Below are 26,042 nucleotides of genomic sequence, written 5' to 3'. Positions count from 1 at the left end.
GCTGGGCAATACATCTGAAGTAAGAAAGAAAAAAACATGGGGGAAAGTTAGGGATGGTGGCATTAGAAAAACAAGTGCTTCTATTTTTAAGCAATGTTGTGCATGCAGTTGTCATTGTTAACAAGACGTGTGACTTACCTGAGCTCCCACTGGACCCTGGGGAACTTGATCATAGAATCATAGAGTGGTTTCGATAGGAAGGGACCTTGAAACACATCCAGTTCCAGCCCCCTGCCATGGCAGGGACATCTCCCACTAGACCAGGTTGCTCTAAGCCCCATCCAGCCTGGCCTTGAACACTGCCAGCGATGGTGAGAGGAGAGGCAGATGAGTGCAGAGTGCACTTGAAAATGTCTCTCTGAAATTTCATTGATGTGCAGAAGAAATGCTACAGGAGCATGACCTACAACAGGCTCTTTCCAGTGACACGTCTGTGAGATACAGGAAAGGGAGCATCCCTAGTCAAGAGAAGTCTTTACTGTCAGACTTTGCCTGTTCTCTGAAGCATCTTGGACTAAAATACCAGAACCATTGAGCATCTTTACACTCTGGTTAGTAAAAAAACTTAAAGGCTTTTTTACTGGACCTGCTGGGTATCAATGACTTCGGAGTGCTTAAATGAATTTGTACTCTTCTGGAAACAAGCTAAAAGCATTAACTTCTGTTTTGTGATAGCTCTGCCTAAAGCAGATTTTTATGATTTAGTTAGGTTCTCTTAAAAACAGGCTTTTATAAGTAAATATTGAGGGCTGATTAACCATCCTGAAATAAAACTGTTATCAGATGTTTGAAACATGGTGCATGAGGAAGAAAGTATGTATATGTTGACTTGAAAGCTAATTTCTACTTTCAGTGCATCTGCAATAGTTTGTAAAACTGAGGAACCTGCAGATGTACTCCAAGGACCTGAGCTTGGGGAAGGCATGTCTTTTAATTTATTTGGTTCTAGTGTTTGGGAGCAAAAAAACCCCATGACATGGTGAAGTAGTTTCCTAACTTGTGCGCTGTAGTGGAAAGAGATGTCTCAATCAAGGCAGATCTTTCAAGCCCAGGACTATTTTTAGCACGTATAAGTGGAACAGCCATCACCTGAAGAAATGTCACATGAACAAACATGGAAAAAAACGTGTAAAAGAATCTACAGAAAATATTTTTATGTGTTCTTTTTCAGTGCCCATCAATAAAATACCAATATACTGCTGGCTGGTTACTTGTCACTATAAGAAAAAACAATTGGATTCTGGAAATTGATTTTCTTAGGAAGGAGTGCAGAAATCTTAGTTTCAGATAAGTATTGCACACATTAATTTGGCTTTTCTCATTCATTCTTATTTCAAGCGTAATTGGTACAGCAGTATACAGCCTGTAATTAATGCAGTGGGCTCGGTTGAATAACTTTGTAACTGACAAGAGATGGTGCTTTTTGACCTTCATTTTAATAATGCAAAATCAGTCAGAATGAAACAACTTCTGCAATAGAATGAATAAAAGATGGTTCGGAAGATGTCCTTTTTCAATAAAATAACAACTTTCTGTTTGATGATCCATTAGTCATTGATAGCTGGTCTCATTTTTAGTCAGAAAAGCAAGTAATTCTTTGTGACCTTTTATTTCTGCTCAACTTAAAAGACAATCTGATTCTTTTTCATAATTATTTCTATCTTCTGCTTTAGAAATATCAGATCTTGCTCAATAAGATGTAAGAGTTCAAACTGCAAATTTCCTCCCCCCCGCCATATGTCCCAGTTTTATGAGCTTTCATTGTTTTCACTTGGGAGTAGCATGAAAGCAGAGACATCTGGGGGGTGATGAGGACTGGGGCTTCCTGGGCACTGGGTGACTGGGGGGTGAAGGGGGCCTGGAAGCCCAGCCCATCCCACCACCCAAGCTATGTGACAGCTCCAGTCCTGAGCCTTGGGCACCAGCTTGGGGATGGAGATGGGACAGGACATGGACCCAGGAGAGCAGGGTCATGGGGACTTGGTGACCCTGGGGCAGGGGCTGACAGCAGGATATGGAGTCCTCAGTAGCAGGCAGGGTGAAGGAACACCAGGGGGCTGGGCAGGAACAGTGAGGACTTGTGGGGCCCTAGGACCCAAAGGGTGTGATAGGAAGGGGATTTGATGTGCAAAATCAGTGATGTGTTTATCAGTGAGTTCAGCTGAGAGAGAGTTCAGGTGCTTTTAGTTACTGCAGGAGTCGGGTCCTCCCCTCTGCATACACAGCTTTGCTATGAGGATCCCCACACTGCAGTCTGTTTTTTCTAGGTGTATACTGGTGAAATCATGGCAGGCTCCTTTACTCAGCCTTCTGGGCGCTGGAGGACAGGCGAAGTGTTGCACAAGAGGTGGGCATAATATACAAAAGCTACATGGCTGCTGGTGAGAAATATTGCATTGCCTTGACAACAAGTGCATTTTAAGTCTGTTGATAGACATTTTACTTGCTTCCTGTGCTTATAGTTTTATGAAACCTGCTGGGTTTTGGACAATGAAAAGAGATTTCCTCAGGAATGTGAGCCCTAGGTCAAAAAAAGTTGTTTACATGAGGGAGAAAAATGATGCAGACCATGCTCTGTGTGGAAGCATAAGGTTTAGTAGCAGCAGCAGTGTGTTCATGGCATGCAGAGGCAATTACCAATAATCTTGTTTGAATATGAAAACGAACAGTCTTTCATGTTGCTCACGGTAGGTTTGGGGTTTTTGCTTTCTCATTTTCCAGCAGGTGAGGGAGCTTTCCCCATCATGCAGGTATTGTGGAGCTGATCTTTTAGACAGCTACAGAAAAGGCATCCTGTGGTGCCTTTCTCTCCTCTGGTTAATAATAGCTAATCTGAAAGCAGGAATGGATTCAAAGACTTACCCATGTACCTGTTGCGTTTGCCATCTGACTTTCTTATTTATACAGGGATCCCTGTGAGAATTTTTCAGGAAGGGCAAATTTGTGTTTTAAATTAAAAACAATACCAAACTGCTCTTTGGGCTAGGCAGGGACTAATGCTTTTTAAGGAGCTAGGATACACTGATTTCATCATCTCCTTTCAAGTCTCAAGTCTGCTGAAGTCTGCAGTGTATTCCAGTAATGATTCAAATTCATAATTATTAGATGAATTTGTGGAAGCAAAGAAGAAATCCCATCTTCCAGTCATTGAAATTACAGTAAAACATTGCCTTGCACTGAAACTAAGATTTGGCCTGTAGCCTGCTGGGTTTTAGTTGTGCCACATAATTACATGCAGTACTGTTTACGCAAACCAAGATTGACTGTGTGCCAGTAATCTGCAGAAGGCATTAATGAGGTTTTGGGGAAGATGGTGGAAATGAAACATTATCAGCTGGCTGGTTAATGGGCATTTGCTGCATACAGTCTAGTCACTGAAGCATAGGTTCTTTCATTCACAAAGTCAGACCAGATTTGTTCATTTTGTTCAGGTTCTGCAGATGGCAGTGTTAAGAGATGATGCATTTTTGGAAATGTCTTGAAATATTTCTGTCTGATCATATGAAGGCAGCAGTGAAGAAGGAATTCTTGAGATGCAACATGAGGATTCTGTTTAACTGTGAAGCAGAAAGTACTTTACAATTTTGGACATGCTTATCTTTGATAAATCCCTGTGGTGAGCTCTACCTTTGGCTGCTGTTCAGCCTTTCAGTCTGACAGTCACCTAATCTTTTTTAACAGAAGTTAGAAGCCTTTCTTAGAGCAGCAAAAGAAATGGACCCTTATTTTTCTCTTGCTGAATGAATAGGTGCCTACATCAAATAGTTTTTAATCTCAGCTGTGTGGATGTGATCAGTTAGTGGCCTGATTTAGGGCTAATATTATCCTCCAGTCCTTCAAATGACATATCCCTAGTATATATCCTGCTTACTGTACAGCCCACATCTGTGTTCAGATTAAGCTTCGATATACAGTGAGCCAGTTCAAGATGTAAACAGCATTTCCTTTTCTTACACAGCATAGCAGCTTATCTTTAACTTGGAACACATTAGAATTTGTCTTTCTAAGCAAAGATTTTTTTCCTCTTCATCATGGGAATAGTGTTTAAAAATATGCATGTTGTAAATGTGCAGTGATCTGTCCTACAGTCAGAGGCTTAAGGGCTTTATAGTCTGTAAGAATCTAAAATCACATTCTAGATACCATAAAATGTTTGAAATGCCAGGTTAATAGTGTTTTCAATTAAAAATGTATGCGTAGGTACCATTTATTATATGTATGTGTATGTATTGCACAGTATGTGTATGTGTATTATATGCATATGTATGTATGAGTAGTGTACTATTTATTACTTGTGTTCTTTTCTGAAGTATTTGAAAATTGCAGTCTCTGACTTGGAGGCATGAAAAAGGTGCACTAGAAAAGTTCTCCTTTGGTTTTAGAGAGGTTGTCATTCCCAGATTTAACTACACCCAATTTTTAGAATGTGCTGTTGAATGATGAAAACTATAGAATCCCATTAAAAAAACCCAAAACTTACTCAGCAGGTTATAAATATTACAGAGAAGTGATTCAGCAAAAATGCAGTGTAATTGCAGGTAATACATTGCTCTAGACATACTTACTTCTGATCTTGGAAAATGGGGAAAGAGGGTAATTATTCACAAAACCCTTCTGCCTTTGGGCAGAGGCAAAAGATATGTGCAGTGCATGGCTGCTTGTGTGCACAACCTGTCCAGTAGAAAACACATTGCTAGTTGTCCAGAGGTTTGATGTATAAACTTGCATTACTTTTAGAGATAGCTGGAATAGCTCATAAGAATGTATGATAAGCAAATGTTTACTAGGAGCTCTTTGTGATTCTTCTGATTTAAAAGACAAACATAAGTTTTGACTGCTTAATTGAATTGAACTAGCCAATGAGATATATGAAGTCTGAAAATATTTAAATCTTATCTGTACACATTATATCTACTGACACAAGAGTACACAAGTCCAAAAAAGGTGAAGAGTAGACATAGCAGTGCCCTAAAGTGCTTGGTTCTTAAAACCTCCAAACTTAGAGTGGATTTAAGGTTACCTCAGGTGCAGATGTCAGGAAACACAATGGTGTTTTTAGCTGAGCTGTTAGTAGTTTAAGATGCAATATCCTGGAAGTGAGCTTGCTACTTTGAGCATGAAACTTAAACTACTGACACATTTCTTTTGGATGTAGCTGCAGTAACTCTAGGTGAGAGGTAATAACTCAAGTTTAAGTTTTGTTAGGTCTTGCTCTTTATTTTCCAGACTAAAATGTGAAAAATCTTTGGATTTTCTTTAAATTCTTTTGAGAAAATCGTTAGCTGCTCTGCAGAAAACTGCCTATGGATTATACCTTGTGAAGCAAATTTAAGGATTATACAGTCGATAGCTGCAAAGACAGCAGGTGGAAAAGGAAAAGGTCATAAGCAATGAAGCAGCTAGTAATTCTGACATTAAGACAAGACACATGGAAAATTAACCCCTTTGCAAAACAGAACTGCCACTAAGTTTATAGCTGGAATTCCCAGATACCAGTGGACTCTCAGAGACAGAGCTGTCTGTTATGAATGACATCTAGACTGAAGACAGTCCAGCACCTCAAGAAATTGCAGAGCAGTCTATGTAATAGTTGTTTCATTTCCAGCAGCTGCAGCTGTTTAAAAACTGAAAGGAGTATTCCTACATCCAGCAGATAGGCAAAGAGGCTGCATAGAAACACTAAGACAGAGTTGTTTAATTTTTGTGCCCAAGGATCTGGAACACTGACATTTCCCCGCTTTGTTTCTGTTACATTCATTTATTCTAGAGCTATAATAGATGTACCTGTCTTCCATAGATGTTTCTCCTGTGCTGGTCTGAGAGCAGGTTTCTGGGATGAGTCACATTTTGCAATAGAATGCAGCAGCAGTAAACCAAAATGTCATATCTTAACACTGAAAGCTTGGGACAAGCTTGGATTTAAGGTTGGATCTGAACTTTCTGATTGTTCTATATCTGAATTTATCTTCCCCTTCCACATGGGTGTAACCATTTCCTAAGAGAAAAGTGTGTTTCTTTCTCAACCAGTGGAATTCGGTACCATGTATACCATGCTTGAAGTGAAGGAACATGTATGGTTATAATTCATCAGGGAAGGGGAGAAACTTGGTAAACAAGGAGCTATTGGTTTATTCTTTGACCTGATTATTTTTTAGTTCCTTAATGTCAAAGTATGGTGAGTGTAAACAATAGTAGTTTTAATATTTAAATCTGTATACACAGTTGTTATTTCTCACAGCATATCCTAGTAGTCATGCCCAGCTTCAGGAATAATTTTGAGAGGAACTAACTCGAGCAGTGGAGAGATTGCAGATCTAACAATGTGCCACACAGGTTTTTCCCTGTGTCAATATATTTTTATTGCTTACTTTATAGCAAGAAAAAGGTTTAGCTAGACACAGTGAGGAAAAGATCAAATGGAGCCAGGATACAGTGTGAGAATTGTGGTCATTAACTTGTAAGCAGGTCACAAAATGTTGCATTTTATTCAATTTTGGTGTTGAGAAGGTTAAATTTCAATTTGGGGGGGGGTTGGTAGCAGCTCAGTTGCAGTAACTCCTTAAGCCACGTGTAGGCATCCAGGAAATAAGTCAGAACTAGTTTCTTATCCACTATAGAGTCAGCAGATCCACTGCCAGTGTGCTCCTGTGATTCCTACTTTCAGAAACCTCTGAGCAGCAGTCAGTATACTGATCAGACACTCCCCTTGAATCAGCCTGTGTGTTTCAACATTAAACCCAAAACACTTAAGGAAGTTGTTGTGCAGGTTGTTTGCTGCTTCAAATTCTGTCAAGTGGTTAGACTTAATCTGCTCTGGTGATGGCAGACCTAGCTTCTCAAATACCCTCAGGACATTCCTCAACCAACAGCTCCTCCCAAGTACCCATCCTTGATAGTGATGAGTCTTTCCATACAACTAGAACCAAACTGTTTGAATGCAGAATTTTCTGACATCCTCTGAGCTAATATTTTTTTTTTGTCTAGAGTTAAAAAGTAAAATCTTCAGTTGTTCATCTCTCCATTGTATTGCAACAGTCCCAAACTAACTATCCAAGAAGAACTTATCCTGAGATGGTGTTTTGTTCCCTGCCTGTTTTCTGTAGAATGTACTATCTGAGGTAAACTACAGTATTCACAGACTGTATCATACCACTGTACAGCAACAAATTGATGCAAAAGACATCACATAAATTGTTTCAAGTCATCAGGAATTTGCTGTCCTAAACCTCGCTGACTGTAATGGTTTGCCACTTTCAGTGGAGGCAGATGATGTTGTCATCCTCTATTATCACAACTGTCTTAGATCTCCTTCATCTCCAGACTCTGTGTCTATGTCAGCAAACAGTGCAGACCAGGGAAGGAGGTTCTTAGGGCTGAAGCACTTCACAGTGACTGATGTCCCCACTGCATGTGTTCCAGCATGTTTTATTTCACACTGGTCCTAATCTGGGTCCGTGATTCTGTGAATGCCTGTTACTGGGTGGAGTGCTTTAGGTGCTCTTCTGAAGAACATCTTTCAGTTTAGCTTTGTCCAGAAGGAATTCGCTGTGCTCTGGCTCCCTGTGAATCAGAGCACAGGATATGGACACAGTCCACAGTATTCTTGAAAAAAATCCATCCAAACATCCTGATCTGAAATAAAAATTCCCTGTACACGCCCTATGAATTATAAAAGCCTCCTGGTGTAGAATCATAGCATGGTTTGGGTTGGAAGGCACCTTAAAGCTCATCCAATTCCAACCCTCCTGCCACAAGCAGAGACTCCTTCCAGTAGACCAGGTTGCTCCCATCCAACCTGGCCTTGAGTTTTCCCTCATTTTATGCATAGGCATATTTAAATCCATTATCATACCTGGGTGGATTTTTTCTTCTTTTTATGGAAATGACTTCCGTGATTTCAGCTCAAACCTCCTTCATTTAAACTCTCTAATTTTTTATCTTGTCCTCCACTACTGAATTCAAAGTTACTTTTACATTGCTGATATCCCTGGCAGATGTCTCTGTCTGACCTGTGTGCTCCTTAGCACCTGCCAGATTTCCTTCTCATTTAAATTCTCAGAAGCTTTATCAGTGTTGTTTGCCAACAGTTTCACTCCAGTTTGATTAAAGTTCTGCTACCCCAGAACTTCTGATGTCCCTTTAAAATATTGGGTTTAATTCTCTAGTCTTGATTCACACAGTCAAATGTGACATTTCTGCTGTCTTATTATGTCTTGCAATGTGAAACATCTTAGAGATCTGAATTCTTTTTTCTGCTTGAAATTTAAGTGCAAGCTTCCAGGTAGATGGACATGAAGCAAATGGGGAAACAGCTGCATCTCCAGTTTGACCACTGAAAGATGATTTATCTAAAATGGAAGATTTGTGCATTTTGCTTAAGTTTTAGCATGGCACTTAAGGCCTAGATGTGACAACAGAAATCTTGGTGCAGTTAAACATTTCTTTTGATGGCCTCTTACAGTGTCTTTACCAGCAGACATGGAAGGATTTGAATGACAGGAAATGAAAACCCAGTGGTGTTTGACACCCTCTTGGCATTCTCAGGACCTGTGGGGAATCCTAGGCTGGTGACTGAGAGCAGGTGATGAGATGGAATAGTTTCCTCATCAAGCAGGAATGGTGATGGCTCACTTTCATCAGCAGTAATGTTTTTTTGAAGCTAACAGAAAACACTGATCTCAAGAATTTATTGGTCCTCGAGGCTGATACGATTCTGCTCTGAAACTATCCTAAGGAAAGCAAAGGAGAGAAGGGGAAATCAAGAAAAACAGGATGTACAAATTCAGAAGTAAGACCTGGTTTCTTTTTTCTTCCTTGTATCACCAAAAGACAAGTTGCAATCCTGTGGTCTAAAGTGGAGATGGAGGCGATGAGTTACGTTATTTATGAGTTGTTCACATTTGAACATAGTCAAAAACAATTCTTTTCCAAACCTCCTTCTCTCTGACAGCCAAGACAAGCACATACTATTTTATTGTCCAGACAGAAATTAATAGTAACACATTTCATTAAGGCCAGGTTGGTCAGGGCTTGAAGCAGCCTGGTCTAGTGGAAGGTGTCCTTGCCTGTGGCAGGGGGTTGGAGCTGAATGAGCTTTAAGGTCTCTTCCAACACAAACCATTGATTCTGTGATATGTGGAGGTAAGAGTTTCGCATGAAAGCATGTAGCAGCCTGTTTCAGAGCTGAGGAAGTCCTCTCCTGTCCTGTGCTGTACTGTGTTTCAGAATCTGACCTGTAATATGTTCTGTGGTGTTTATGCTCACTGCCTCTCCCCCTGGGAAACTAGCAGGAGAGAGGATCATGGGGAAGAAGCTTGCTGCTTAGTGTAGGGAACAGACAAAGCACTCAGAGGTGCTGACCAAAGGGAAACAGAGGCACAGCCCAACAGGCAGCTACAGGAGGGATGTCTGCAACACCTGCAGCTACAAATACAAGGCTTTGGTGTTAGATAGCTGGGCCAGCTCAGCTTGCAAAGAAAGCATGGAAATAAATGAACTCCACTGCTCATTTCTGAAGGTTGGGGAGGGTATGCATGTATGTGTATGTTAGGAAGAGGAAAATTGTCATTAGATATAAGAAGATCCTTAAGGTAGATAGAGATACGGGGAAACTGACAGATACATTCACAAATGGCCACACATAGTTTTTATATAATGAAGACAACTTTGTTCAAATAAATAATTCTCAATCAGTATATGCCCCTATGAAACTGGGCTGAATGTTCATAAGCATCCAGTAAAGCTGAGAAAATGAATTTACCTGTATGTATTGCATTAAATTAATCATAATTTATAATTGAAATTGAGGAGGTAAATGTACAATATTTGAGGATCCAAAAATAACATTAGGAAATAGAGACACCTATTTTTCAGAGGATTCTAAGTGTCTGCTGTGTCCCACAACCCAGTTCCTGGAACACTACTAGTTCTTTTAAAACTGAACAAAAATGCACCTTCAGTTTGCTCTTTGTACCATGTGTAGGCCTTAGGGATTTGTTGGAAGACAGTGTGTTTTTTGAGAGCAGAAAAGTTCTCCTGGTCTACAAACTTCCACAGCCTTGTTGCTGGTAATGTTTTGAGGCAAGCAGTAGGGTTTTCATTCTAAAGGCTTAAATGGTTTGAATGCAGTTCAAGCTAGTAGTAGCCCAAAGGCATCTAATTCCACTTGATTATTTATTATTTAATGAGAGACATCAGTCTGTGTTTCTCCTGAAGTTTATTGCTATTTTAGCTTGAAATTAATTGTTTAGCTCTTAGATTTTCCAAGGATTTGGCCATATGTTTTCTTTCTAGCTTGTCTTTATGTTTCTTCTTTGATACTTTTGTGGTGATTTACTATCTCATGACTACAGGCTGCAAATAGATTCGACAGAGCAAGTTTCTGTTTCATAGGAGGGTTCAGCACTTTTTCCATAGCGTGGGTTCTGACTTGCTATTGTGTGAAACAGACAGAAAATATTTATGTACAGAAAGTGGAATATATATGTCAAAGGGCCTAAATAAGCAATGTTACTTGTTCCAGTCTTTCTGCATTCAGCAGGATGAGCTTTGTGTTGTTTTTACAGCAACCTGTCACTCTGACCCTTTTTTATGTTTTTATGTTGGTGTTTTTGTATTATAGTACTCTGTATTTGATATAGCATTACTTATTCTACAGTGGTCCCCTGCTTCATAGTTCAAATGCTTTTTTTATTGCCAAACAGTAAATGGAAAGGATTGTATAGCATATAGCATTGATCAGATGGACTGCAACAGTCACCTATTCCAGCTGCCTGACCACTTCAGAGCTGACCAAAAGTTAAAGCACATTAAAGACAGAATCAAACGCCTGTCTCTTCACACTGAGCTTGCATCAAAATGTTGAGATTATTTAACTGAATAGGTATAGTCTGGAGGCATGAATAGATCACAGGGTCTGACTGTGAGCTGTTGGTATGATACAGGCAAATGGATTTGTGTTAGGCGTTTCCATAGCAAAGAAAAGCCTTGTGCAAAGCCCTGGTGAGAACTCACCTGTACCAATAGGGACATTTCTCATTCCTCAGGTTCAAGACAAATTCCATCTGGGATCAAGGCAGACAAAGACTGAGCAGTTGGTTAAGGACATGGAGTCCCTACAGCTGCTGCTGATGATGATAAGGAGCAAGACAAAAGTCTCAGAGGGTTGCTATCAGTTTTGTCACTTTCAAGAAAGATATTGAGGGTAAAGGCCAAAGGAGGAAAATAGATAGTGAAATGCAAGGGAAAATATGGTAAAGAACACAAAACCGTTCAAGACTTCTTTCCAAGCATATGACATAGAATCACCTAGTTTGGAAAAGACCCTTAAGATTATGAAGTCCAACCTTTATCCCAGGACAGGTCTAAGGAAGGCAAAATCCACATGGGGATTTTATTCTTTTATAGTCTGCTGCACAGTGTAATTTCTTTCATTCTTTGTGGTATTTTGAATATACCAGTATAATTCTTTTGGGATGCTCCCTCAGAATTATAACTGTGATGACAAATGGGGGGCTAGAAAAATGCTTTCAGAGCTTCAAAGTCTTGTGAGAAAAGATGCCAGACTGACTGTTTATGATAAGAAACCACTGTCAAATATTTAGGACTTGGGTTGGCCTACTTTGAATGCATTTAGTGTGCTTGTGAATGTTCATCTATATTCGAAGGACCTGATCTGTCACTTGATGACAGTGATGACGTGGGTGCAGTTCCCACTGAAGTACAAGGGAACTAAAGCTGTAACCATTATAAAAAGGCTGTTGCAAATAAACTTCATACTCCTACCTAAGTGTGATTCCTGAAGGAGGCAAGTTGTTTTTGAGGGTAGTACAGTATTCTGTTTCCCCATCACATGCTCCAAGAAAAGAATGGGGTTCTGCATGGACTATAGTCTCCATCTGACTGCTTAGCTATACAAGAAAATGGTGGCAGGTGGTAAAAAGAGGAGAAAATAAGTATGCTTGAAGTTTCTCTAATTATATTTGTTCTTCCTGACCTGAGCAACATGTCTTTGAATTTCATGGGCGTAGAGAGAAGCAGTCAGTCATTGCTGGGGCATAACACTTCTTCAAAGCCTGCTGTTATAATGCAGGACCTATTTCCTCGTCTATTGAAAATAGATACAGTTTTTTATCCCAGGTCAATGAATGTCTTTGTAATAGCAACAAATTATTCTTTCCTGTAAGAGAGATCAAGAAAGGGTGCTGAAAATTATTTCCAGAGTTCATTCTTCATTACTTCAAACCTCTCTCTTTCTTACTTAGAGGTATGTGGAACAGTCAGAAATGAAGGGGAGAGAAGAGTATTTCTGACACTCTGCTACTCAGTGCAAAGAACTCTGCCCATCAGTTTGATTGCACCAAAGAAGTTACAGAAGCCAGGCTTCTATGAAGCCCCTAATCATAAAATGAAGCCCCTGGATTTGAAGCCACTTCTACTAAAAGGATGGTGGCACATAAGAGGATTTTTGGGGTCATGATTTGCTGCATTGTATAACACACAGAAAAAGCAATGGCATCACATGGATGTAGATTGAGGAGTATAAGAATCAGTAAGATGATGCTGACCAGCAGCCTGCTGCTCATTCTTTGTTATGCAGCAGAGATTTCCAGGTCAGATTTTGGAGGAGGAGAGCCTAAGGAGATTTGCCAGTATGTCTGGGAAGACTTCTGAGAACAAATAAACAGATTTGAATCTTAGGGGAAGTCACAAAGGCACCTGCTATAACAGCCAAGCAAGATTCAGATGGTCAGTAGTTGATGAAAGGAAAAATTAATCTCTTCCCACTAAATAGGATGTGACAGGCTCTATCACAGGATGGACTGTGAAGAATTACGTGAAAGGAAAGACAGATCAGCTGTAATAGGGAAGAGACAACATGATGCATAGACAGCAACCCAGACAAGCAAAAAAATAAATCAAATATTATTGTATAGCATAGATTAGTAAACACTGATGTGCTTTAGGCTTGCTAACCGTACTTTTTTTTCTTATTATCAACAGAGCCTAAGCACTTTCAAAGTACAAACCACAAACCCCCTAGCACTATATACTCACACCAAAAAAGTGTGTATTCTTACATAGCATTAAGGTGCCTTCCAGCAACACTTTGTAATTCAGTGCTATGAAGAAGACATTTTCTTGCCACAAGTTAGATGAACAATATCCTGTCTTCTAAATTATCTCCCACACTTCTCTAATGCTAAGGAAAAGAAGAGAATGTAGTCTAGGTAGAAGAGATCCTCTGGACTCTTCCCCTGTAAAAGTGCATGGAAAGAATCAGCAGTTACACAAAATGCAATATGAATTGGTGTGTGATGAGAAAGATTATGCTGTAATTTTTATCATTTAGGAATTACAGAATATTAGTGTCCTTAGTGAAGGCCCCTCTAGATTGACAATTTAACTGCAGCATTGCATAATAATTACACAGGCAATATGAAATCTTCAGCAGCTTGTCTACTTTTTACTCTTACCTGCAATCTATTATACTCTGTAGTCTCATAAATGGGTGTAAAGAAAATGGTTCTGATTCTTTTTTTTTTTTAAGGCATCACTAAAAATGCTAATTAAACCTAGAATGATGGGTCTGCTGAGGATAGGGTATCAAATGCACAAGCTCAAGGATAAAATGTCACACTGGGCCAGTGACGGCTTATTTGACTTTAGAGAAGGACCAACAAGTTCTTCACTGTTGTTGTTTCTCACTGTGTTTGTGGGGTGTTTTGCACTTATGTGTGGTAGACTGAAGAAAATGTTGTGGAATTCCATTTGTGAGTGGAAAGTTTCAACGGAATGAGTGTTTTCATCACTGCATTTGCGCACTTTAGCGATGTCTATGCTGCTGGCAGGTTTAACTGCTTGCAGCCTCCAAAGAGAAACACTCGTGCATTTTTTGCACCTGCAATCATTCTTTTCTTGTCAGTCAAATGTTGAATTCAACAAATGCGTATTTGTTTGAAAAGACAGTAATATTTTAGGGTTTTAACAAAATAGCTCTTCTAAAATACATCCTTTTAGAAAAACTGACTGCAGAAAATAGTTGTTTTACTTGCTCATGCTGCAGTAGGTGATGGGCAAACAAGGGATGCACCTGCTGTGCTTAGTAAAACATGCTGTGGATGTTGCATCAGAAGTGTACTCTCAGGAGGGTTTCAGCAGACAAAGTTCACGTGTGGATGTGTGAAGCTATGGGATCATTTCCTCTTTGTGGATAATTTGTACGCTACATGTACAGTAGCAACATCTTCAATGCGTAACCTCAGGGTATAGTAAATCTTTTCATTTTAGTGGCACTTACCTCCACAGGGATTTCTTTCTATACCCTTGTCATATATTGGTTTGAAGCAGATGTGTTTATTAATTGGGTCTAATAATGATTATAATTTATTGTGTCTCTACAGCCTTTGAGTTTATTCACTCTAAAGTCATCTTTTTCTGGAGTGCTCCTCTTGAAGGGTAGGTTTGGTGGGACTCTGTCTTACAAATAACTTACAAATAAGTCTGTCAGTTCCAGTTCAGGACCACTGACATCTGATAGTAAGGATCAGCTGAATTGGGTTCAACAGTTTTCAATATTGAAGTACAGCAAATTTGCTGTTTGTTCCATAGGAGTTTGGGCAGTCATTGATATGATATACAAGAGCTTTTAGACTTCTGGGTGTTCACTAGAACTGTGGATAATTTTATTTTCAAGAGCAACAAAAAGCCTGGTTGCCTCAGATGACATTCTTTGAATAGCATTCATGCAATAGCAGCTTATGCATATTTGTTTGAGAAGACAGTTGATTATGCTTTAGGGTTATAACAAAATAGCTCTTCTTAAATACATTCTTTCAGAAAAATGGCTGTATTGTGCTCGCAACCTCAGCCTAAAAGCTTTTATTGTTGTTAAGTTCTTACACAACTAATGATTATTAGGAATACTTCTGCAACTTTGCTTTTACCTTATTGTCAGTGATGATATTTGATTTGAAACATGAATGTTCTCAGCTTAGTTGCATCCTTGTTCCTTTCCTCCTCTCTGCTGCAGTCTTTGGTGAATGTGTTGATTTCCACCTATTCCCTGAATCTTTCATCAATATACCATTTTCTGCACCCAGATGTTTATGTACTAAAACAGATTGTGGGTTTTTGCCATTTCCCTGGGTAACACTATGACATCTGCATTTAGTTTTTTGCTGCTGCTGTTTGTTTTTAAGTGTGTGCTGCCATCTATGGAGTAATCATTGAAATAAAGCTGATCTAAAATTGCTTTTTATCTGAAGACTACAGAAAACAAGATCTAGCTAGTGGAGGAGGTTTCATAGAGCAGTTGGCCAAATCTCAAGAAACCCTGTTCCTCTGTGGTCCCAGATCTCACAGCAAGCACAGGTGAAAATCAGCTTCTGGGAGTTTTCAGTGATCCTGTATATGCTGGAAAAAAACTGTCTGGACAGCCTGAAAATTAGAATAAGGTTGCTTTGTCTTTTAAGCCTGTAACTTGTTCCTTTTCCTTCCCTGTTACGTTTCACATCCTTCCATCCTTTAGCAGTTTCCAAGATGTTTATTATATCTTTCTTCATTTGTTTTTGACGGCTTAATTTTAATTCCTTATTCTTTCCTAGCATCTTGTCCACTGGCTTTGTACTTCTCTTTTATGTCCAATTCCAGCCTGCCAGGTTCCACGTTTCCCTCCTTCAGATCCCTTCAAAATGCAGTTCTGAAGATCAGTCCTCATTCTCTCTCTCTTTCATAACATGCGGTTGCTTTATATCTATTTTTGAGTATACATTTATTGCAATACATTTATTCAAGTGGGCCTGGAAAGTACTTGGAGAAGTCATTTTCTCTGTACTGGGGTATCTGTGCATGCAAAAAGCTATCAGGTTTTATCTTGATACTGCTCATATGCTTTTCAGCTTGCAGAATTGACTGAGGATTCTAGTGTCTTACAGCCTTGAACAGGGTTAGGTGTATGAATTCCTAGCAATCAGACTTCATTTCAGTTAGGAGGTGTGACATGGAACAACCATGTCTTTAGGTGCTTCCTCAGCAAAACAAATGTTGGAGTGGGTGTGTATGTAACCACTATTGCTTAAATACTTTCTTCTAACGCAAGGTATTAGAATCAAAAGGAAAAGTTTAACCTATATGGATGAAGCATTCTTAAAAATACCTTCTGACATTTTCTTCTTATTGCTGAACTTAGAAATTGATCTTATTTTCCAGCATCAAAGACAAAATGAAGAGAAAGAAATCAATGTTCTTCAGAACAGACTTAATAAGATAAAAATCAATGCAGCTGTATGATTTGCCATTTTTTTTAGCACCGGTATCATTCAAACGTGATGATATTTGATTCTTAAGTTAAATGTGAAAAGATTTCAGTTACCTCCTACAGAGGCAGAAAAAACCTTAAAAAAGGAGGGATTTATTTCGTTAAACTTTGTTTTTTGTTTCAATCCTAATTTTGGAACTTTGAGCTCTGCAGAAACTGAAAACAGTTTCATATTTTAAGTGCCAGTATATAATTGTTCCTTTAATCACAGAGACTTAAATAGAACAAATTATTACTTGTATTTGCAAATTACAAGCTCTGATCCTCCCTTCCTCCTGCAAATAGCAGTTCCGTCTTGCTTAGTTGAAAGATCTGTACTCAAAAGTTTGAAGATCAGCTTGGGCACCTCATTTCCCCCATGGCAGACTCACAGTGCTTTGAAAGTAGAGCCTTACTGAGCAAATGCATTGGCTGATTACTCTTTTTTTTGGCAAAAAAAGAAAAGAATGGGTTCGTTAGAGGTTTTGGTTGGTTGGGTTTTTTTGCCAATGTTCATTCCCCTTTTCTGCCCCCACCATCCTCAATAACATTAAGATCCCTTACTGATTTCTTTAAGGAAAAGTCTTTAAAAGTGCCCAGTCTCTAAACCACAAGCTTGGCTTAACAGTTGAGAGTGGGTTTTAACAAATAATTGGCATTTTAATATTTAAATTCCTGTTTACTTGCTGCCTTGGGTTTAGCCCTTTGGGCTTCTGGTTTGAAATTTCTTAACTGAGGGCTAGAAAACGTCTTTTTAGGGAAGGAAGTCAGGATTCTCTCATAATTACTGGCATGTGTGAACTGGGACTTTAGGGAAGCATTAGACATTGCAAAAGTTCTGATAAAATCCTCCGTATTAGCAAGCATCTGGTAATGGCATCTTTTGGTTTAAAGGTTTATTTCATGAGCCACAGAAAGACAGCTTTCTGCATCAATTTCTACTGAATTAAATTCCAGTCTGTAAGCTGGGCTGGAATGTTATAAGACGGGAAATGCAAACCCAGTGGCAGGTTTTGAATTTATATGTCCAAAAATTGACAGATTTTGTGTACATAGGTCTTAATCAGGTTCTCTTTCTGGCCAGTTACTTTTACTTCTTTTTCCTTTACTAATTGATAAATGTAGTGCGTTTGTTTCTCTCCTCAAGCAGCTCTGAGCAGCAGTGTGTATATTCATTGGGAATAGACAGTCCCACCCCTTCGTTCTCTTCATCATCAGCTTCATTATAGACCATAACTGCAGTCACATAACAAGAGACCTTGCAACAAGAGACTTCTTCTTTCATCCTCCCTCTGTACCGTGAGAGAGAAGTAGCATGCCATATTGCACAGCTGAAAGGTTATCAAGCCTGAATTTGTTACACCTCTGGATCTGTCAGGCAAGTGTTCACAAACACTTTAGAAATACATGGCTCATCTCCACATGAACCTGGACATCCTGAGAAGGTACTTGATATTGGATTGGTTTTCTTGTTGCTCTGCAGACAGACAGGCTTAAGCTATGCAGTCTGATACTCCCTAATTTACAGCTTTTCCAAGGTTCATTTGTTAACTGAGAGCATGACATGTATTGAAGTTGTTTCTTCATAATGCATTTGGCATTAACAGGAGAAGCTGTCGAACACCTCAGACAGCAACAGCTCAGCAATAAGATATTTTGCCTCCAGTTTTGACTTTCTGACTAGTGACTTCGTATTTGCAAGGGTATTTGGAATGAACATATGAGAGAACAGGGTGTAATAAAAAAACATAAATACATTTCCCAGAGAAAAATTGTGAAGCAGTATTTCTGCTGCTTGGGACATTTACCTGAGCTATATAGTTCAACTGTTCTTCATTCTTTTGCTGGGAAACCCAGGCATCCTGCTTAACAAACTACTCACTAAATAGCCATTGTGTTTCAGAGACTTATTTTGGTAGATGATTAACTGGGCACATCTGATTTTATTTATAGTGGTGCAGAATTTGTGTGTAGCAGACATGCTCAAGGGTTTAACTTGCCTGTGCATCCAGAAGAGAATAAAATTAAACCCCAACAAAACCTCTGTTTCAAAGAAACATTCCTCCAGGTGAAGCCTGTGTCTTTTGGAAAGAAACTATGCGTGTAGAAAAGACCAGAGGATGATTTCTTCACCGATCTTGTCACTGTTTTGCCTTTGCTGTTTTCCTGTAGCTAGTTTTCCTAAAACACTTTCTTAGAACACAAATTGTGCCAGATCTGTATCATTCAGCTTCTTTCCCCCACCTTTTTTTTTTATTCTGTGAAAGATTTTCACTCTACTCTTCCTTACAACTGTTCCTATGCTGGTACCTGGAGGATGTTCACACAGGGTCTGTAAGTACTGATTAAGAGCTTGGTCACAAATCCATCATCATGAAGATCTGCTGCTTCTCCTCCACGTCATGAACTCCATAGTTAGAAGATAAATTTAGCTTACATGTACAAAAAATATGTTGTAATTTTAGTTTCTTGTTCTTATGTAGTGTAACCATGTTCCTTTAAATATTTAGCTCAATTTCTTTAGCACCTGGTTAAGTTTCTGCTTGTATCCTTCCTTCTGGGAAGAGTGTATGCCTGGAGAAACACATGAATTTTTACAGATACTGTCAAAACAATGAAGGAGTTTCAGTGGTGCTTTGACTAGCATTATTTAGGAAGTGAAACAGCTGTTTAGATGAGGGGAAAAATGAATAACTGGGGTAGGATGCCTTCATTTCACAGGGACAAAGAGCCTAGCTTTGATGGAAGTGCCTCTTTTGAAAATGCCAGGGAAGAATGAGCGAAGACAGATTCTGCTTAGAAAAGGCTAGACACAAACTTTTTGAAAGCCCTTAGGTCTGCAGCCTAAGCACACGTGTCTCCTCCCTCAGTGAACATCAGTGTCCTGTATTCCTGAAGCCAAATATTCCTGAGCCTTTGTGGGATATTCTGGACCTGTCCCCATCCAAGTGTTTTCTAGTTCACTTGCAAGGTCTGTTGGCAAATGCAGTTTGGGTCCCTGGTATGCACTGACTCCAGAGGCCTTTCTCTCTTTCAGGGCAAGCACAAGCTGCATGTGGACACGGGACTGGAAGGCGACTGGTGTGGCCTCATCCCCATTGGGAACCCCTGCGAGAGTGTGACCACAACAGGCCTTAAGTGGAACCTCAGTAAGTCAGACACCTCAGGGATGGTGGGTTTGATGTTATCCTGAAGGCATGTTTACACCAGCCTCACCAGTGCTGAAGGGCCTGATGTGTTTGAAGGTGGAACATGGCATTGTATCCCTGCCAGGCCATTTTTTATTTGGAAATGAAGGGGATTTTGGAAAAAATACCAAAGAAATACATTTATACCTGAGATGTCACAGGCAGAAACGTGTTTTCCATTTGGGAGTCATTGTGCTGTTTAAATAGAACATTTGTTGAGGTCATGATACATTACCATCTTGATACATTGCCCTCTAGGGAGGGGAAGCTGCGAGTGTCTAAACTCCTGGTTATTAGCTATAAAGTTACAACTGACAAATAATAATGTGATACAGATTATTAAAGCTACCTCCCTTCCCCTGAACTGCTTCACTTATGTTGTCTGTTTGTCAACTCTGAATGAATAGATCTCTTATTTTTCAAGTGGGAAAAGGTGCATGTGATCTAGAAAAAGGACATTTATCTGTAGAAAAAGGAGGTTTCTTGATCGCCCAAAATGAAACAATCTTCGTCCTCCTGCCTCCTCCTCCCCCACTGAGTCATTCAGAATGTATTTACTAACAAGAATAATGGGATATTTTAGATACAGATTGATTAACAAGGGAAGCAAAGCAGTAATTGGGAGGCTCTGGTCTTGCAGTGTGATTTACATGGCCAGGCTTTGGAGCCATCCCATGTAGAAAGGGCACATGGCTCTCACAGTTTGTAGTGCAGTGCCTTGGTTGGTTAATACCTAGTTGGAGATTGACCCACTGTGCTGGCCAGCAGCATGTGTGATAGTCCAGGGAGTGTCTTGTTCCACAGAGGGTTTCACCATGTGCAATTGAGGTGGTAGGCAGTAGTGGTTCCCTAATGATAGAAGATATAAACATGGCATTAACTCAGGACTTGAGAGACTTGCCAGGTGAACTGCTTTCTGGATTATAAGAGCTGAATCTATTGCATAAGAAATGTTCTCTTAATTTGAGAACGAGTTAAATATTTTCATTTGCACTGATAGGTACAGTTAACAAGTACCAGATCTTCATCTGCTTATGTCCTGTGGCCTGTTCCACTGAGGGACTTCTCATTTCTCAGTAAATGTTCTCCCCTCCAGAGTGAGGTCAAAGAAGCTCAAAGTAGCCTCACGTTAACTAAGGGAGCATCTCTGAAGCCTGTGTTGCTTTGCAAAAGGCTACTGCATGGATCAAAATGTGGTAGATGCAGTGAGGCTGCAGTCCTTTTTGGTGGTTTTGATTATTAGTTTAAGAAGTTATTTTTCAGACATAGGGGTTTTTTGAGTTTAATGACATAAATCTCATCAGATTTACAAGGTACTCATTAGAAAGATGGTAGCTTTAAAGGTGGTCTGCTCCCACAAATGATACAGCTTTGTTCCTACTAGATTATGACTGCCTGATCTGCTGAAGCGAAGGAGAGAACAGGGTTACCATCTAGTTGTGTCAGTGATAGGGGAAAGCAGTGGGGGTGCAATGGTTTGGATCTCTTTGTTGATGTATCAGTTGCTTGGGTGCTTGTGGTTCTAGTTGTGCTGTAATAAACTTGTTCAGGCTACTTAGAGGCATAGTTAGATATGGAGCTACAGGGACTTTTATAACACTTAATTTGGTCTTTTATTTCCTTTCTTTTTCTGGGGGACAAAGATGTATTTAAGTGTTTCCTACTTGTTTCATGTGAACATGACACCACCATCTCTGCTTCTGGCTGTCCCTGTTGCTGTCTGTTTCCAAGAGGAAATCTCAGATCTTGACAATGCACGTCTTCGTCATGTGCTGCACCCCATTGCAGGCTACACTTTCAGTATTCGTGTTTGTTACAGGTCCTAGTTCCTTTATTTATTTCTCTGCGTTATCATTCCAGATACATGAAAACAAAAATGATCTAGTCTTCCTTGAAGATGTTTATGAGAAACTAAGGTCATTACAACCTGAAACTGCTCTTCTGCCCAAGTGACTAAAGCAAACCTTTTACTCATCCAAATACAGATTGTGGTTTCGTGTTATATTTCGAATATTGATAAAACAAATTAAAGTGTAGCTGCATCCACCAAAAAGGAAGCCAGTATCTCAAATACAACATATGGATAGTTGTGACTTGGTTGGATTTTTTCCTCGTAAATAAGCCTTACATTCAGATAACCTAAGTTTGATATTACTTTTGATTGTGTTAGTGGCTTCTGTGCTGCCTGTAGTTTTGCAGTTGCTTCTAAAATGTCAGTCCTCTTGTAAATTGTGATGCAGAAACAAAGGCTCACCTGGGAAGAAGAGGGAATAAGAAGATACTGAAGTGCTGCATAGACGTCAGCGTTGCTGCTGATAGCTGACAGTAGCAGAGCTTCCCCCATTCATTCGTTAACGGCACTCTGACCACAAACCTCAATGAATAAAATGGTTTGGTTTATAAATTAATTTTCATATGTAAATCATGAAAGAAAATGAATTCTTAAACCAAACTTGACTTGAAAGGCCTTTTACTCCAATTTGTTGTGGAATTAATTGAATATGACCTAACAAGTTTGGGTTTAAAAAGTTAGGTTTTGAGTCCTCAGAATATTTGTGTTAAGTATCTGGGTGCTAAACTAATTCCACAACTTTAGTTCTGTCTGAACAGTCAAACACGGTGTGTTTTAGGTGAGAAGGGAGCTCTGTTTTTTGCAAACAGTCATTTCCAGCACCTCAGAATTCAAATAGCACTGTAGTACAGGAAAGAGCTGGCTTTGCATTGAGGTTTTTAATGTTTAACACTGATATCTGTCTGAGCGTATCTAGATTACTCTGCTGATGAAAATGTGTAAAAGCCTTCAAGGGGTAGTCAAATGTTATCTGTGTCTAATTCACAGGTCCTGTGGTGACACTTCATAACTTCTGAATAGAGACAAGGAAAAATACCTGAGACAGGAGCTGTATTTGGGTTGAGAGTAGGCTGCCAAAGGTCTTATTTCAATGGGTGAATTAGGGGAACCTGAAATCTGTGAATTCTGGCAGCAGAGAAACAGTGAGGTCTTGGCTGTATTTTTAATACTGCAGAATTTGGTATTTTTGTGTGTCTGAGAATGCAACATGTTTGCATGCTTATCCTATCTTAGTTATTTCCTAGCACTTGGCACATTTATATTCGTTCTCATCTTCTGGGTGGAAGAACTTGGGAGGAGAAGGTGGAAAATTGATTAGAGGAAATTTTTTTTAACCCATATTTGCGACTGTGGAGCACACATTCAGAGCACATTATAAACATATTCTTTGCACTCCCAAAGGGATACAGATCTTTTCTCTATTAAAATCTGATTTACAACACAGAAATCAGATAATGCTTTATCTGATTTGACTCACCTGGCTGCTTACTGGTAACAGTCCTCATGTCTAATAAATAAGTAATGAAAAATCCAATAATGCCAGAATTACCCAGCATTCTTCATTAGGGCCTCAGTGGTGCTTTCATGGGAAGTGAATAAGAATGAAGGTAGAAATCAGTTTTTGTGCTCATGGAGGAAGAGGCTGGAAGATAATGGTAGGTTTTTCCAAGAAATGATTCCTTTTCTAGGAAATTACTGGAGAAATTATTCTTGCCAACTAATTTACTCTTCATCCCTATGGCCTTTGAGATGCTGTTTGTCATACCTGTGCTGAAAATACCAGCAGGTTTGTATAAACTGTGTGGGTATGTGATTGTGCTTTCCAGGTAATTTTCATGCAAATTTGCTTCTTTAGGCAGGGAGTTAAATTGCTGAAAAATGCTACCATTCAAAAGAGTGCTGCTGTCATCACTTCAAAAGGCAATAGCTATAACAATGGGAGCAAGACCTTTCTCTAGCAACAGATCATCCACTGACTACTAGCTTCACAGGTAGATAAACAGCATTCAGAATCTTTTTGATGCTGTTTACATTGTTAGAATTGAAATGTTTGTGCTGTGTTTTTTCTCACTGCTTTACTTCATTGGGGTTTTGCTGACATGTTATGAAGGGAACAAAAAGATTGCAAAACCAGCAGAGTTTTATGGTTTAGGAGAATTCAGAGTCTAAAAGATGAAAAGAGTAATTCCTTGAAATAAAAGTCCAGAGGCAAGGGGCTGTTCTGAGAAAGGCTGTAAATGGAGGTGGGCAGCTATCTGTGTGCTAGTGAAGCTGTTTGGATAAGCACTCTAACCTGTTTCATAACTGAAATAACTTACATGGCACATTTTGCTGCCCAAGTTCATTCTGACCAAAGCAAACTGAGCAGCACTCCCAGGAATAGCTCTGTTTTCAGGGCTTCACAGCTGGATTCCCCTTTCCTCTGCTTTCCTCCCCTTCCCTCCCTTTTCTTGTTCTTCACTGGTACAAGACATCCAGTTCATCATCTGGGATCAGTCTTCAAAGCTTCAGTGATGTATTTTTTCCCTTATTTATTACAGCTTTATGACCCTGGGTAGAGCAGGATGACAGAAATGATGCTGCTGCTCCCAAACTGTTAGGTGGCTTTAACTTTTAGCGATCTATTTGCCGGTAGGAGTGCGTGCTGCCTGCCTTCCAGGGTCACATAATGTATTACAAGGCAAGGCCTGCTGAAATACTTTTGCAATAAAGCAGATGTTCTGATGGTGGCAGTCTGGCATCCCACTGGTTTACTGCGAGTCAGCAAAAGCAACAGTGAGGGCATTGCTTAGCATTGCATGAAATGATTTTGAGCCAGAAAGACCATTTGGCATACGTTAAAAGACTGTTGAACACAGAGCTCAGTTGTGCTTGGCCCCTAAGCCCGTATTTGTATTTATTCCTGAACAGCAGCTTCAAAACTCAGTCAACCTTTGTGAACAGCCTTGAAATGGGGATTTGAGGTCACATGTTCAGTCCGTTTCCATGTATTTCAGTGGATGTTTGGAATTAGTAAGATGTTTGCTTCCTGCTCTCTAAAGCAAGGTAGCAGGGTCCTGGCATTCAGTTTGGAAAAGCTGCTTTAAGGTGATAAACAGAAATGCTCTTCCAGATAACACTGTTGGGGCAACATTACTGCTGTAGGACTCTACTTACAGAAAGATTCATATGAGTACCTTAGTTCTTAGCTAGCTCAAACCACTTCCAGGGGTAAGTTTAGCCCAGCGGGATGGCTGTCTTTAATGGGACATGGGGAGTGTATATCTGATCCTTTCATACAGCAGTAATAGGCAGTAATTAACAATAAGGGGTAGAATAAAAACATCTCAGAGACTTCTCCAGCACAGCTGTGCACAGAGCAGGTGGCTATCCTCAACCTATGTGATACCATCCTGAAGTAAACTGGAGACACTTGTGTCTAGCTACATTGCTGTGGAACATTGCAACTATGGAAACAGATTTAATTATTACTATGGAGCTGGGAGGATTGTCAAGAGAGCAAAATGTTGTTCTTCCCTGCATGCCTTATGTTTCTTCAGACCCTGCTTCTCCTGATGGAAATGAGGAAATAGTTGCTCTGCCTTGACCAGCTCTGGTGCAGATAATCCTCATCTCTCTGGTGGCAGTAGGTTGGTAAGAATACCAAAGTTACTCAAAAATCAAAAGTACCCTGCTGCTACTGAAGGATATAAGTTGTGTAGATGAAGCACATTCCTTGGGAAGAGGGAGGTCTGCAGAAAGCCAGAGAAGTATCCATTTGGATTGATGGGGCCCAAAGTTATTCTGTGGATGTCAGTGGTGTCTCTGAGTTCTCACTGATGAATGTGGGGGAAGAACTTGATCAAGAAAGAGACCTTTGAGTTTATACTGAAGACATTTAACCCTAAAGGCATTCTCATCAGTCAGCTTGCCCATATGGATACTGGGAAATCATCTAATTGTAGTGGCAGAGGCAAAGCTGAAACATAATGGTGTGCTTGAATGCAAGTCAGTGAAAAACTGACTAGAGTACAGATGCTAGTTTGTCATATCCCTTGCAAATATACTTTAATTGTTTTCACATTTAAATGCCTAGAATCAGCCATAATAAATGTTAATGTCACCCTGCTGAGAGATTTCCCAAAACAAGAAAGCTCTCTGAGGCATGTGGTGAGTTATTGCCAGCTCCAATGTCTCTGCAGGACCACAAAAGAGCATGGACCAGTAGGAGGACAAATCCAGTCTGGATTGAGTCTTCCAGAGTTAATGAATGACATGTTTGTGGTGACTCAGTTAATGAATGGGTGAGCTGTTTAGATTTGGGGGGGGCTATTCAAGTATGTAGGTGCTGCTGTTAAGAATTAACTCCTCCTTTCCAATTTGTTTACGGACCTTTTAGTTCTCTTTATCTTTTAGTACATACTGGAGTATATGTGATTGATCTCTTCTCCCCAAAAACATGGCACTGAAGGAAATGATTTCCCCTGCAGCGATCGATTCCTGTACCTTAATGGTAAACAGTTGTGGCTATTACCTCTACATTGCCTCAATTCTTCATTTGCTCTCCCTTTGTATAAACACTTTGCAGGTGTATCCTCTCTCTCCAGGTTTTTGTTTGTGGATAAAAGATGGATTTCCTTGCTGTTATATGAAGTTCCTGAGAGAACAAAAGTCTGGTGGATGTCATCACTGACTTGTATTATATGCTTCTGAAAAGTTATGTTTA

General features: G+C 39.7%; 1 protein-coding gene across 2 annotated transcripts in view; it reads left to right on the top strand.

Annotated features, from left to right (window-relative positions):
• The window catches only part of TPK1 (thiamin pyrophosphokinase 1), a 284,733-nt gene that overhangs the window by 206,909 nt on the left and 51,782 nt on the right, over positions 1–26,042 (top strand). For both annotated transcript variants that reach the window (XM_031047165.2, XM_031047166.2), the window contains one exon: positions 19,335–19,446. In XM_031047165.2, coding sequence (XP_030903025.1) covers positions 19,335–19,446 — 112 coding nt within the window. The remainder of the gene's footprint in view (positions 1–19,334; positions 19,447–26,042) is intronic.

This window comes from Melopsittacus undulatus, chromosome 1 (genome assembly GCF_012275295.1).
Source record: "Melopsittacus undulatus isolate bMelUnd1 chromosome 1, bMelUnd1.mat.Z, whole genome shotgun sequence".
In the NCBI taxonomy this organism is placed as follows: Eukaryota; Metazoa; Chordata; class Aves; order Psittaciformes; family Psittaculidae; genus Melopsittacus; species Melopsittacus undulatus.
This window is presented reverse-complemented; position numbering and strand designations above follow the sequence as displayed.